This window comes from Scyliorhinus torazame, chromosome 5 (assembly GCF_047496885.1).
Source record: "Scyliorhinus torazame isolate Kashiwa2021f chromosome 5, sScyTor2.1, whole genome shotgun sequence".
NCBI lineage: Eukaryota > Metazoa > Chordata > Chondrichthyes > Carcharhiniformes > Scyliorhinidae > Scyliorhinus > Scyliorhinus torazame.
In genome coordinates this window covers 90748566-90764174 of record NC_092711.1, presented here as the reverse complement: position 1 = coordinate 90764174, position 15609 = coordinate 90748566, and the positions used below count along the sequence as shown (strand labels likewise).

General features: G+C 47.9%; 1 protein-coding gene across 1 annotated transcript; it reads left to right on the top strand.

The window, feature by feature from the left end:
- Nucleotides 1–6514: 6514 nt before the first annotated feature.
- On the top strand, nucleotides 6515–15312 carry LOC140418913 (uncharacterized). Its single transcript, XM_072502584.1, has 2 exons — nucleotides 6515–6586; nucleotides 12947–15312. Exon 2 carries the CDS (start codon nucleotides 13432–13434, stop codon nucleotides 14380–14382), a length of 951 nt encoding a protein of 316 aa, XP_072358685.1. The 5' UTR covers nucleotides 6515–6586; nucleotides 12947–13431; the 3' UTR covers nucleotides 14383–15312.
- The last annotated feature ends 297 nt before the right edge of the window (nucleotides 15313–15609 follow it).

Genomic DNA, 15609 nt, shown 5'->3' with positions numbered 1-15609 from the left:
TCCTGCCTTACATCCCTATCCCTTTTCCTACCTATGTTATTGGTACCTATGTGGACCACGACTTGGGGCTGCTCCCCCTCCCCCTTAAGGATCCCGAAAACACGATCCAAGACATCACGCACCCTGGCACCTGGGAGGCAACACACCAACCGCGAGTCTCTCTCGTTCCCACTGAATCTCCTTTCTATCCCCCTAACTATGGCGTCTCCAATGACTAATGCTCTACTCCTCTCCCCCCTTCCATTCTGATCAACAGGGACAGACTCTGTGCCAGAGACCTGTACCCCATGGCTTACTCCTGGTAAGTGCCCGCCCCCCCAACAGTACCCAAAGCGGTATACTTGTTACTAAGGGGAATGACCACAAGGGTTCCCTGTACTGACTGCTTCCTCCCAGCCCCTTTCACCATCACCCATCTATCTTTATTCTTCGGAGTAACTACATCCCTGAAGCTTCTATCGATGATGACCTCTGCCTCCAGAATGATCCGAAGTTCATCCAGCTCGATCTCCAGTTCCTTAATGCGGTTCCTGAGGAGCTGAGATGGGTGCACTTCCCACAGATGAAATCAGCACGGAAACTGACGGCGTCCCTCACCTCAAACATTCTGCAGGAGGAACATTGCACTACCTTCACTGCCATCCCCTCTAGAAAAAAAAAGAAAAAGAATGAAAGAGCTTACTTCTTATTCACTCCCCTTCTCAGCAAGCACTCACTCAGCAACCTCTGTGCCCCGCACTATAACACCTGAGGGAAAATAAAAGAAAAACTACTTACCAGTCACCAGCCAATCCTTTACCTGCAGGCTTTGACCTCACGGTTCAACTGCTTTCTACTTCTACCTCGACTAGAGGTAGAAGTCTTGATCTTTACAGCGGTTGCTTTTTTTTGGTTAGAGAAGGGGGTAGGGAGGGAAACACTGAAGAAGTGTTTCAGGTTTAAGTGTCACTTGACAACAGCTCCTCCACAGACCACCTTCAAGTTAGGGTGAGGGAGGCAGAAAACTGGGAGTGGAGGAAAGAAATGGTGCAGATGGTGAGATGGGTTTGGATTTCAGCCCAGGGAGGAGGGAGAGTGTGTGGGACGGGGATTTACAGCTTTGGGGGAACAAGAGAGGGAAAAAAGTTCCAGATAAACTGGAATTGTCTGTTCAGAATTTCTACCCTGGATTGACAGTGATGACTTTTGTAAACTCCTTTTCCAGGATATTCGAAGTGGAGGATTGGCCGACAGAAAATTCAAACCAAACATCACATCGAAATCTGACAGTCACTCAATTCATTAAGAGCTCAATATCTTCAGTCTTTGAATTTGGAAGGAGAAGTGTTTGTTCTGTTTCAGCAGTGTGACTGCAAAAGCACCGAGACCCACCCCCAATGAGAGTTTACCAATCCACTGACTGTGGAGAGAGTTTTAACCAGTTACACAGCCTCAAAAAAAGTATCACATCATTCACTGCAGGGAGAAATTAAACACTTGTTTGTGTGTGGACAAAGCTTCAACCGGGAGAGACAGAAAGACCCCTCACCATGGAGAAACTGTGGAAATGTGCGGACTGTGGGAAGGGATTCAGTTACCCATCACAGCTGGAAGTTCATCGTCGAAGTCACACTGGGGAGAGACCGTTCATCTGCTCCATTTGTGGGAAGGGATTCACCCATTCATACAAACGTCTGACACACCAGCGAGTTAACACTGAGGAAAGGTCATTCACCTGCCCTGTTTGTGGGAAGGGATTCACCAACTTGTTCATACTGATAAGAGACCATTTATATGTCCTGACTGTGAGAAGAGTTTTAAATGTAAAAAGGATCTGCTGACACATCAACGTATTAACACTGGGGAGAGAATGTTCTCCTGCTCCCTGTGTGGGAAAGGATTCATTTAGTCATCCCACCTGCAGACACATCAACTTGTTCACTCTGATAACACATTTTTTAACTGTCCTGACTGTGAGAAGAGCTTTGAAAACACAAAGAATTTACTAACACACCAATATGCTCACACTGGGGAGAGACCATTCACCTGCTCTGTGCGTGGGAAAGGATTCAACCGTCCACCTGCCCTACTGAACCACATGAGAATTCTCACTGGGGAGAGGCCATTCACTTGCTCTGACTGTGGGAAAGGATTCATTAATTCATCCAACCTTCTGATACAGCAGCAACTTCATACAGGGGATAGACCGTTCACCTGCTCTGAATGTGGGAAGGGATTCACACGTTCATACAATCTTCTGACACATCAGCAGGTTCACAGTGAGGAGAGGCCGTTCACTTGCTCAGTGTGTGGGAAGGGATTCACTCGTTCATCCAGCCTATTGAATCACCAGAGAGTTCACACTGGGGAGGGGCCATTCAACTGCAATGTCTGAGGAAAGGGGTTTACTCACTCATCCCACCTGCTAACACACCAGCGAGTTCACAAGCGACTACAAGGTTTAGATTATACCCTGATTGATGCTGTTAATCATGTACAGGACCTAATAATGTTCACTCTGACTGTCTTAATCTGCTGATGATGTTTATTATTCTGAATAAATGTGTTTGAAACGTTGTTACAGACTTTTGTCTTTCCCACCTGAGTGCTGAACATCACCGGTCTGGAGCTCAGAAAGGACAATCTGGGGAAGGATCATACGGCAGGAACAGAACTTGAGCCTGGACACAGTCCTTCAGGGTCACACTGAGAGGGACAAACAACACTTTGGTCTTTCTCATCTCTCTTCACTGTCAGCAAAATACCCGTGTGGGTTAATCCTGAGGCGTGTAAGAAATGTGTCCCAGTATCTTCCATATCTCAGGGCTCATAGACACAGAACAGAAGCACCTTTACAATTGTGTTTAGAGTCAGGAAGAACAATGGTGAATGCTGGAAACGTGCTGTCAAATCTGAGATTGGTGTAAAACTGCGATGTTTCTGATTGAATGTAAAGCAGCTGGTTTATGTTTCCAGACTGAAAATGTGTTTGTGTGACAGTCACAATGAATTGAATAGAACCCTACTTAAAATAGATTGATTGAAGTCTGCATTAAAATAGCAGCTGGAGCAGCTCACAGGAGCCTGGTAACTGCTGGGACAATTAGACAACAGTTTGATTCCCAGATAAAGAAGGAGCTGAGGCTTGTGTCCAAGAATTCCCAGTTTTCATAGAAGCATAGAATTTACAGTGCAGAAGGAGGTCATTCGGCCCATCGAGTCTGCATCGGCTCTTGGAAAGAGCACCCTACGTAAGCCCACACCTCTACCCCATCCCCATAACCCAGCAACCCCACTGCACCTTTTCGGACACTGAGGGCAATTTAAGATCAGGGCAATCCACCAAACCTGCACATCTTTGGACTTGTATGCTTCCCACATTCTGCCCTTTTAAATGAATCTCACTCCTACCAGCCTTTAACAATCATAAACATAACAGAGAAAAGGGCGAAGCTGTGCCTGCCCCTTTAACTGGGAGCTGAACAGTGTCAGAGCCCCGACTGTCCCTTTAAGAATGAGTGATGTGTTCAGCTGAAGATTCCTATTGGCCGTTTTCTGGGTGGTCTCCTTATTCTGATCATTCTCAGTGATCCTCAGGTATATGAACCTGCTCTCCTGTCTCTCATTCACAGAACATCTCTGTTCTCTCTCATATTCTCACTTAACCTCTCTCCGCTCTCACACTCACTCATTTCACATACCTCCCACCTCTCTCTATCTTTCTCTCTGACACTCTCTCCTTTAAACTTTCTATTTCAGAGAGCACCTAAACTTACTTAATTTCTCTCTCTGAAGAAGCACAGAACACACTGAACCTCTCCTCCAACATCTCATTTCTGGAGACTGAATCCTTTCTCTCTCTATCTCCCACTTTCTCTCTCTCTGATTGGCTCAGATTAACTTTAAATCTCCTATTTTCTAATAACCCTCTTTGAGGAAAATTTAATTTTTATAATGTCCCCTCATTTCTCCCAGTGATAATCCTCAGTCCATCTTCCTGTTCAGTGAATATGTTAAAAATCTAAATAACCTCCTATTTTGATGTTTAAAATGGGAATGGAGGTGAATGTGATGCTGAGACCGGCAGCAATCTGTGTGTGTTCTTGATGCTGTCAGAGTGAGTTCACCCTCACAGGCAGGAAGACTGTTCACGGTGATAACATGAGACTGATGCCTGCTGTTTCATTCTCAGGAAACACAACGTCCTGTTTCTCTGCTGCCGGTTCCAAACCGCACATCTCACTTCTGAGCTGAAAATAAATCCAGGGACCACAATCTGGTGAGAACATCTGTCAAGGCGGCCTATATCTGTCCACAGAGTCAGTGCAGAGTCACACAGATCACATTGTGGTGACATTTACAAATGAGCCGGTTATTTCTGTTCAGAGTCTCCATTCCCGGACAGAAGCGGCTGTGACTGTGGATCAGTCGCTGAGTTCCCTCTGCTCTCTGTAGCTGGGAACTGATAACCTGCTCCCTTATATTTTATATCATTCTTTCTGTGTTGCTTGTTTCCTCTATTTCTCAGCTTTTATCTCTCGCCACCTCACCTTTCTGCTGTTTAAAATCTCATTTTTTCTCACAGTTCTTCTGTCTCTCCTTTCCTCTGTATCTCTCTCTATGTCTGTCTGATCCTATTTAATAGAAGTGTTGAATTTCATGAGGGTGTTGTAATAGATTAAAGAAAGAAAGAGGGAGAAAACCAGTAAATGGTGGGAAAGCTCAGCAGTTCTGGCAGCATCGGCACTGAGAGAATCAGAGTTAACGTTTCGAGTCCCTGTGACTCAGAGCAGGAGAAACAGGGATTGTCCCTCTGAGATCAGGGAAGGTGAAGGGGAGATTTAATAGAGGTGTTTAAAATGAGGAAGGATTTGTGATGGTGTCGATGGGGAGAAACTGTTTCCCAAGAGCAGGAGGGTTTGTAACCAGAGGACACAGAGATTTAAGATATTTGACAACAGAACCCAAGGGGGTGATGAAGAGAATTGTTTTTACACAGTGATGTGATGTGATCTGGAATTCAGACTGACAGGCTGCTGGAAACAGATTTACAGTAACTTTCAAAGGGAGTTCCACTTTTGCGGGTAAATTGGTAGTTTTTAAGGTGAATCAGATGAATTCGACAGTTCACTCAGAATCTCACAGTGCAAAAGGAGGCAATTCGGCCCATTGAGTTTGCACTATACCGAGGCCCAATCCCCCATCCTATCCCTATAACCCCACCTAACCAACACATTTTTAGACACTGAGGGGAAGTTGATCATGGCCAATCCACCTCAGCTGCAAATCTTTGAATGGTGGTAGGAAACCCATGCAGACACTGGGAGAAAGTGCAAACTCCGCACAGACAGTCACCCAAGGCCGGAATTGAACCAGGGTCCATGGTGCTGTGAGGTAGCAATGATGCCCTTTGCGACAGTCTGAATTTTCCTCTCCTGATGTTTTACCATTGATCTTTTCAATCACAATGTGTCTCAAAGAGAAGATTGAAACTTTGGTTTTAGCTGTCAGATATATTTCCTGTGTGACTGAGTAAATCGAGAACCACTAGAATGATTTCAGTTCCTCTACAGATGCACCTCAGATACCAGAAATCTCTGGAATTCCACAAGTCCTCATTGCTCTCACCTTGGGTAGAACAGCTCTGAATCAGGTGGAGTCAGTCACACGTGTCTCTGTCATGATGTTTCCATTCCTATTTTATCACACACCTCCAAGTGACACTCATTGTAACACAGAAACTTCAAAATATCATTGCTATCTTGCATCTTGCCCTCTTATTATTGTCTAATGATAACTTCAGAGTAACACACACCAGAATTGGAATGACAGGCAGGTTATTGTCTAATAATAACAGTGACAGAATTATTATCTGGGATCATGGATCTGGGAAGCAACAGTGCTACCCACTGTGCTACCTGCCGGCCTAGATTGGCCCAGGTAGGGTGATATTTCATAGGGTCGGTGCAGATTCGATGGGCCGAATGGCCTCCTTCTGCACTGTAGGGAACATTACAGCACAGTACAGGCCCTTCGGCCCTCGATGTTGCGCCGACCTGATTACCACTCTAAAGCTCAACTACACTATTCCCTTATCATCCATGTCTATCCAATGACCATTTGAATGCACTTAGTGTTGGCGAGTCCACTACTGTTGCGGACATAGAACATTACAGCGCAGTACAGGCGCATGTTTCTACATTAGATCCAATGATATATTCACTCACACATTGCAGTCTGACTTATTATGGGAACAGACACTGTGTTTGTCACTCTCAAAGTGAGTGAATCCTTTGCTGTTTATCCTCTGGGCCCATCTCCACTATTATTGTCTGACTGTCCCACTGAGACTCTCACTGTTATTATTGGACAATCAGCGAGTCAGCCTGAGCCTGTGGCCACTCTCAGCATCTGTCACCGTCACAATGCCCGGGTGATTGACGGCGGTTGCGGACCAATAGGAAGAGGAGGGGCGGGACTGGAGGACGACTGGAGCGGCTGGTCCTCCAACCAATCGGAGTGAATGAGGGGCGGGGCCCGCTGTGATTGAAGCATGCGCAGCGTGGGTAATGGTGAAGGAGAAGGACTGTCTTCAGATCCGAAATTGGTAAGGGGCGTTTGACAATATGGAGGGAGTGAGAGATTGCGGGAGTGGGCGGAAACGTTGTGTAAAGCTATTGTGAGTCGCAAACCTCGGAAAAGGTTGCGGGACCCCGTTTGTACCGAGCGGGGCTGCAACTCCTCATATTCGCTCGGGTTAATAGCCGCCATCTTTGTTGGATGTGCATCAGTGCGCATGCGCGATTGTCATCTTTGTCGGGGCGATGTTTCAATGAGTGGGAGGAGCTTGTTCCCCATTGTTCAGAATGGAGACAACTTGTCCATCAAACTGGATTAGTCTTTGAGTCCCAATGTCTTATTGATGAGGCAAAGCGGTGGCAGAGATGGGAAAAAAAGGAAGCCAATCCTGCTCTCCAGATTTCACTGTCTTATTAATATCTCTCTCTCTAATTTCTCTCTCCGCCCTCCCCATATGTCTACATTGTGCTTCAAAAAGAAAATCTCCCTCAGTCCCCACACAGAAAAACAGATTTTATCAGAAAAGATCAAAAACTATATAGAGGTTCTCACAACGCCCACCCCACCCCACAGAAAACGTAGAGCTTGCCCAATACAGATAAATGGACCCCAGTCCATGCTTTACAATGAAGCCATTTGCCTCCTCCAGTGTCTCAATGGAAGTCTTTGGACTCATGTGAGCCGCAGATTTGCCGGGTGTACCACCCAAATTAAATTTCTTTCTTACATAGAGCAGCCTGAACCTTACTAAAGGGGGCTCGCTTCCTCACCAGCTCGGTTCCCACATCTTGGTAAATGCTCAGTAGGATAACTGAGTGAATCCTTTTCCACATTCCCACGGTTTCAGCATGCTGCTGGTGTCCTTGTCGCTTTCCACATTTGAAGATCAGTTTGTGTCTTGTCCCCACAGAGAGAACGTGTACGGTCTCTCCCCGCTCTGGATGGGTGATGTTTTTTCAGACTGTGTAACTGGTTAAACCTCTTTCCACAGTCAGTTCCCTGGAACATTCTCACTCGAGTCAAGTGTGTGTGGATCGGGGTTTTTTTCGTTCACACTGAACTTGAAAATCTTTTCCTACAGGCAGAACAGACAAACATTTCTTCTGCCACATTCACAGGCCAATGATATTCAGGCCCTGATGAATGGAGTGACTCTGTTAAATCTTTAAAAAAAATAAAAAAATTAGAGTACCCAATTTATTTTTTCCAATTAAGGGGCAATTTAGCATGGCCAATCCACCTATCCTGCACATCTCTGGGTTGTGGGGGCGAAACCCACGCAAACACGGGGAGAATGTGCAAACTCCACTCGGACAGTGACCCAGAGCCGGATCGAACCTGGGACCTTCATGCCGTGAGGCAGCAGTGCTATCCACTGCGCCACCTTGCTACCCAACTGTGTTTAATCTTGACTACCGACGCCAGCCCCCGGATCGTCTTGCCCAGTCCCCGGAGCTCCCGACCCGATCCCCGACGGCAAAACCCGGCCCGGCCCAATGCGACCCCGAGAGACCCGCCCAGCGACCCGACCTGGAGACGCCCGCCCAACAAGCTGACATACCTGGTGATGGAAGAAAGAGAAGTCCACATGGAGGCCCGACCGGGCCTACTTCAAGATCCATCCCCAGGAGTGCCCAGGGAGGGAACAGACCATGGGACCGAGCCCAACCTGCCTCAGAAAGCCCCTGCCCACGACCCAGGACCCCCAAAATGGCAGAGACCCCGTGCGAGGACCCAAACGCCCTGCAAGGCATTCCCACGCCCGCAGAACGCCGGGACCCATCCAGATCGCAAACATGCCCCCGTAGCAACCCCTCTACCTCAGCCAGTGCCTGGGACCCTGCCAGACGCGACCCCAGATACGTAAACAGCGCCCTGGTCCCCGTCAGCGCCCTGGACCCCGCCAGACGCAACCACCTACCTTCCACAAGAGCTGACATCTCCCATCGGATCCCAGGTCATCCAGCAGCAGCCGCCGACCGAGGAAAATGCGGCTGGCTGCAGGTTAGACTGAAGCAACGCGGTTTCAAGACCCCTCTCCCCAGCATACTCCTGGCAAACGTCCAAGCGATCGAAAACAAGCTGGATGAACTTAACGCCAGACTTACCTCTCAGAGGTGCTCTGTTTCACAGAGACATGGCTCACCCCGGCCTCACCGGACTGTGCCATACAACCTGAAGGCTTCTCAATTCACCGGGCGGACCGCACGGCATCATCAGGCGAAGCGAAGGGTGGAGGGGTGTGCCTCCTCATCAACTCCTGGTGCTTGGATGTGGTGACCCTGGCGACCTCCTGCTCCCCAGACCTGGAATACCTGACCGTGAAGTGCCGCCCATATTATCTTCCACGTGAGTTCACTTCAGCCATTATCACAGCAGTCTACATCCCACCCCAGGCAGAAGTGAGGAAGTCGCTGGACGAACTATACACAGTAATAAACAACTACGAAACAGAACATCCGGAGGCCATGTTCATCGTGGCCGGAGACTTCAACAAGACCAACGTCAAGAGTGTACTGCCAAAATTCCACCAGCACATCTCCTGTCCCACCAGGGCGACAACACTCTTGACCACTGCTACTCAAAAATCAAGGGCGCCTACCGTTCTATCCCCCGACCGCACTTTGGGAAATCAGTCCCTGAGACGGTGCTCCTTCTCCCGGAATACAAGCAGAAACTCAAGTGGGAGAATCCAGCTAAGAAGGTTGTGCAGTGCTGGTTCGAGAAGACAGAAGAGCTCTTAGGTGACTGTTTAGAGACAGTGGACTGGTCCATATTTAAGAACTCAGCGACCAACTTAAATGAGTATGCCATCACCATCACAGACTTCATCAGCAAATGCGTGGACGACTGCGTGCCAAAGAAAGCAGTACGTGCGTTCCCCAACCGGAAACCATGGCTCAATCACGAGATTGACTCCCTACTGAAGGACAGATCTGAGGCGTTCAAGACAGACGACCCTGACCTACGCAAGAAATCCAGGTACGACCTCCGCAAAGCCATCCGAGATGCCAAGAGAGAATATCAAACCAAGCTAGAGTCACAGATAGACTCTCAGCAGTTGTGGCAAGGACTAAACAACATAACGGGTTACAAACCGAAGCCGAACAGTATCTCTGGCAGCAGCGCACCCCTCCCCGATGAACTCAATGCATTCTATGCTCGGTTCGAGCGGGTAACCAACAATCCGCTGTCGAGTGCCCCAGCAGCCCGTAATTCACCCATACCCACCATCACAGCTTCCAAAGTCAGATTGGTCTTCCTGAAAGTGAACCCTCGGAAGGCGACGGGCCCGGATGGGATCCCTGGTCGTGCACTCAGAGCCTGCGCGGACCAGCTGGCAGAGGTATTTCCGGACATCTTTAACCTGTCCCTACTCCACTCCGAGGTCCCCACCTGCTTTAAGAAGACCACCATCATACTGGCACCAAAGAAGAACCAGGCAACGTGCCTCAATGACTACCGTCCAGTGGCCCTGACTTCAGTCGTAATGAAGTGCTTCGAGAGATTGATCACGAAGCGCATCACCTCCATACTCCCAGAACGCCTTGATCCACTGCAATTCGCATACCGCTGCAACTGGTCCACATCGGACGCCATTTCCCTGGCCCTACACTCATCCCTACAGCATCTCGAAAACAAGGACTCCTACATCAGGCTCCTGTTTATTGACTACAGCTCCGCCTTCAACACCCCATAATCCCAACCAAGCTCATATCAAAGCTCCAAAACCTAGGACTTGGCTCCCCACTCTGCAACTGGATCCTCGATTTTCTGACCAACAGACCACAATCAGTAAGAATGAACAACAACACCTCCTCCATAATAGTCCTCAACACCGGGGCCCCACAAGGCTGCCTACTTAGCCCCCTACTCTACTCCCTGTACACACACGACTGCGTGGCAAAACTTGGTTCCAACTCCATCTACATGTTTGCTGACGATATGACCATAGTGGGCTGGATCTCGAATAACGATGAGTCCGAATACAGGAGGGAGATAGAGAACCTAGTGGAGTGGTGTAGCGACAACAATCTCTCCCTCAATGCCAGCAAAACTAAAGAGCTGGTCATTGACTTCAGGAAGCAAAGTACTGTACACACCCTAGGTGGAGATGGTTAGGGCCTAGGTGGAGATGGTTAGCAGTTTCAAATTCCTAGGGGTGCACATCTCCAAAAATCTGCCCTGGTCCACCCATGTCGACGCGACCACCAAGAAAGCACAACAGCGCCTATACTTCCTCAGGAAACTAAGGAAATTCGGCATGTCCACATTAACCCTTACCAACTTTTACAGATGTACCATAGAAAGCATCCTATCGGGCTGCATCACAGCCTGGTATGGCAACTGCTCGACCGCAAGAAACTTCAGAGAGTCGTGAACACCGCCCAGTCCATCACACAAACCTGCCTCCCATCCATTGATTCCATCTACACCACCCGCTGCCTGGGGAAAGCGGGCAGCATAATCAAAGATCCCTCCCACCCGGCTTACTTACTCTTCCAACTTCTTCCATCGGGCAGGAGATACAGAAGTCTGAGAACACACACAAACAGATTCAAAAACAGCTTCTTCCCCACAGTCACCAAACTCCTAAATGACCCCCTTATGGACTGACCTCATTAACACTACACGCTGTATGCTTCATCCGATGCCAGTGCTTATGTAGTTACATTGTATATGCTGTGTTGCCCTATTATGTATTTTCTTTTATTCCCTTTTCTTCCCATGTACTTAATGATCTGTTGAGCTGCTCGCAGAAAAATACTTTTCACTGTACCTCGGTACACGTGACAATAAACAAATCCAATCCAATGTGAAGGTTGATTTGATTTTCCATCTGTAAATCCTCCCCTTGTAATATCCTGCAAAGGAGTTTACAAAAGTCATCACTGTCAGTCCAGGATAGAAATTTTGAACAGACAATTCTAGTTTCTCTGGAACATTTTTCTCCGTCCCACACACTCTCCCTCCTCCCTGGGCTGAAATCCAAACCCATCTCACCATCTGCACCATTTCTTTCCTCCACTCCCAGCTTTTTCTCCCTCCCTCTCCTCCGCCTGGGTTCAGTTCTCCAGCTCCTGTCTGCAGACTGACAATAAAATCAATGGGTCTCATTGGGGGTTTAGGGCCTCCAGTCGGTGTTTGTGAATCCTCCCGCCCACCTCCCAGTGTTTCCTTCCTTCCCAGATCAGAGTCCTCATTGATGATTTGAGCCCAAACAGGAGCCACGCTAAATTGCCCCTTAATTGGGAGAAAAAGAATTATATGAAGGTTCGCGGCTCCACAAAGTGTTTCCAACTCCTGCCACCCATCTCCTTAACAGGTTCATGCATATATTTGACTGACTAAAAGCCTGGTGCTTAGCACTGCTGCTCCACGGCGCCAAGGACCCGGGTTCAATCCCGGCCCCAGGTCGCTGTCCGTGTGGACTTTGCACATTCTCCCTGTGTCTGAATGGGTCTCACAGGATTGGCCACGCTAAATTGCACCGTAATCGCAAAAAAAAAAATGGTTACTCTAAATTTATTTCAAAAATGGGTTTACTTCAAAAAGGAGGTGGGTTCCCCAGGAGATGGCTGACATTTCAGGGGACATTAAATTAATAATGGACAGAGATATGTCTCGTGTTGTTGCGTGGTACAGATTAGATGTGTGATTAGATGTTTGTAATAAAGTAAATAAATTATTATTTCTCATCTTGTAATATAAGACTGCAGCTCCGTTATAGATTGATCTCTTCATCTCTTCTCTCAGAGGGATGTTAGTCTTTGGATTTCTCTTCCACAGGGACCAGTTGTATCTGGGGGTCATTGAATATATTGAAGCACAAGTTTGACAGATATTTTATTGACAATGGAGTTCAGGGTTATGGGGAACAGGTAGGAAAATAGAGAGAAAACTGAGATGAGGGATTTCTTCACTCGAGGATGTGGTGAAGCTTTGGAATTCTCTACCCCTGAGGAATGTGGAGTCTCAGCCATCAAGTATGTTCAAGACAAATATTGACATGTTTCTAGATATTGAAGATATCGAGGGATATGGGGATTGTGTGAGAAAATGGTGCTGAGGTAGATCGACCAAGGATCTCATTGAATATGTGAGCGGTCTTGGTGGGCCGAATGGCCTACTCTTGCTCCTGGTATAATCTCGGTGTCCTGGTCAGGAAGCAGTGAGCTGAGCTCGGATCTGTCAATCAACATGAATCAGCACCTTCAGGAGAATTGGGAGGGTGAATATTCGATACAGCAGAGTGAGAATGGAGGGAGGTTGTGTGCGATGGAGATTTACAGCTTTTGGAGAATGAGAGAGGAAATAATGTTCCATAGGAACTAGAATTGTCTGTTCTGAATTTCTAACTGATGACTTTTGTAAATTGTTTTTAAAGGATATTGGAAGAGGAGGAATTACAGACAGAAATCTCAAACATCACGTCACAATGTGACAAACTCAATCGATTCATTCTGATCTGAATATCATCGGTGAGAAGGAAAATGTTTGTCCGATCTGTCGGCTTCAAAAGATTTTAAACTTTAGCGTGACTGGAAAAGCACCAAGAACAACACAACACACACCCGAGTGAGAGTGTTCCAGTGAACTGACTGTGGAAACATCAGTGTGACTGGAAAAGCACCGAGACCCACACAACACACCCGAGTGAGAGTGTTCCAGTGAACTGACTGTGAAAAGAGCCTAAACCAGTTACACAGCCTGAAAAAACATCACACCATTCAGAGTGCAGAGAGACAGTGCACACGTTCTGTGTGTAGACATCACGCCATTCACAGTGAGGTGAGACAGTGCACATGTTCTGAGTGTAGACAAGGCTTCCACTGATTGACCAATCTGGAGAGACACAAGGAGACCCAAAACATGGAGAAACCGTGGAAATGTGGTGACTGTGGGAAGGGATACAGATTCCCATCTCAGCTGGAGGTTCATCGCCGCAGTCACACTGGGGAGAGGCCGTTCACCTGCTCTACATGTGGGCAGGGATTCACTCAGTTATCCACCCTGCAGTCACACCAGCGAGTTCACACTGGGAAGGGACCGTTCACCTGCTCTTATTGTGGGAAGGGATTCACTCAAGCATCCCACCTGCAGACACATCAGCGAGTTCACACTGGGGAGAGGCCGTTCACCTGCTCTCAGTGTGGGAAGCAATTCATTGATTCATCCACCCTGCAGAAACATCAGCGAGTTCACACTGGGGAGAGGCCATTCACCTGCTCCCTCTGTGGGAATGGATTTACTCGGTTATCCAGTCTGCAGACACACCAGCGAGTCCACACTGGGGAGAGGCCATTCACCTGCTCCCTCTGTGGGAATGGATTCACTCGGTTATCCAGTCTGCAGACACACCAGCGAGTTCACACTGGGGAGAGGCCGTTTACCTGCTTTCAGTGTGGGAAGGGATTCATTGATTCATCCGCCCTGCGGAAACATCAACGAATTCACACTGGGGAGATGCCATTCACCTGCTCTCAGTGTGGGAAGGTATTCACTCAGTTGTCCAGCCTGCAGTCACACCAGCGAGTCCACACTGGGGAGAAGCCGTTCACCTGCTCTCAGTGTGGGAAGGGATTCAGCCATTCATTCAACTTGCGGAAACACCAGCGAGTTCACACTGGGGAGAAACCATTCACCTGCTCTCAGTGTTGGCAGAGATTCCGTGCTTTATCCAGTCTGCAGAGACATCAGCGAATTCACACTGGGGAGAGGCCATTCAGCTGCTCTCAGTGTGGGAAGGGATTCACACAGTTATCCAGTCTGCAGAGACATCAGCGAGTTCACACTGGGGAGAGGCCGTTCACCTGCTCTTAGTGTGGGAAGGGATTACATAGAAACATAGAAAATAGGAGCAGGAAGGGACCATTTGGCCGTTTGCGCCTGCTCTGCCATTCATTATGATCATGGCTCATCATCCAACTCAATAGCCTAATCCTGCTTTCCCCTCCATATCCTTTGATCCCCTTCGCCCTCATATGAGATCTACCTTATATCCTCAGACTGCGACTTCTGGTTCTGTACACTCCCACCATTAGGAAAATCTTTCCTGCATCTAATAATAATAATAATCTTTTATTGTCACAAGTATAAAGTTAATGTGTAAAGCCCCTAGTCACCAAATTCCGGCGCATATTAGGATCAGCTGGTAAGGGAATTGAACCCGCGCTGCTGGTTTTCTTCTGTATCACAAACCAACTGTTTAGCCCACTGGGCTAAATCAGCCCGATCTACCCTGTCAAGTCCTATATTCAATATTATAGGGTTCTATGAGATCCCCCATTGTTCTGAACTCCAGCGAATTCAAACCTAACTGATTCATTCTCCCATATGTCAGTTGCACCATCCCAGCAATCAGTCTGGTAAACCTTCGCTGCACTCTCGCTAGAGCAAGAACATCCTTCCTCAGATAAGGAGACCAAAACTGCACACAATATTCCAGGTATGGTCGTGCCAAGATCCTGTATAATTGCAGCAAGATTCCCTGCTCCTGTACTTGAATCCACTCGCAATGAAGGCTGGCATAACATTTACCGCCTGCTGTAGCTGCATGCTTACCTTCAGCTACAAAAGAACAAAGGAAAGTACAGCATGGGAACAGGCCCTTCGGCCCTCCAAGCCTGCGCCGAACATGCTGCCCATCTAAAGTAAAATCTTCCACACTTCCGGGGTCCGCAACCCTCTATTCCCATCCTATTCATGTATTTGTCAAGATGCCCCTTAAACGTCACTATCGTCCCTGCTTCCACCACTTCCTCCGGCAGCGAGTTCCAGGCACCCACTACCCTCTGTATAAAACAGTTGCCTCGTACATCTCTAAACCTTGCCCCTTAAACGTATGCCCCCTAGTAATTGACCCCTCTACCCTGGGAAAAAGCCTCTGACTATCCACTCTCTCCATGCCCCTCATAATTTTGTAGATCTCTATCAGGTCGCCCCTCAACCTCCGTGTACAAGGATACCCAGGTCTCGTTCCACATTCCCTTCTCCTAATCTATGGCCGTTCAGCTAATAGTCTGCCTTCTCGTTTTTGCAACCAAAGTG

Bases quoted from the DNA above. Each gene is read 5' to 3' on its own strand.
- LOC140418913 (XM_072502584.1), top strand. From the start codon at position 13,432: ATGGAGAAACCGTGGAAATGTGGTGACTGTGGGAAGGGATACAGATTC.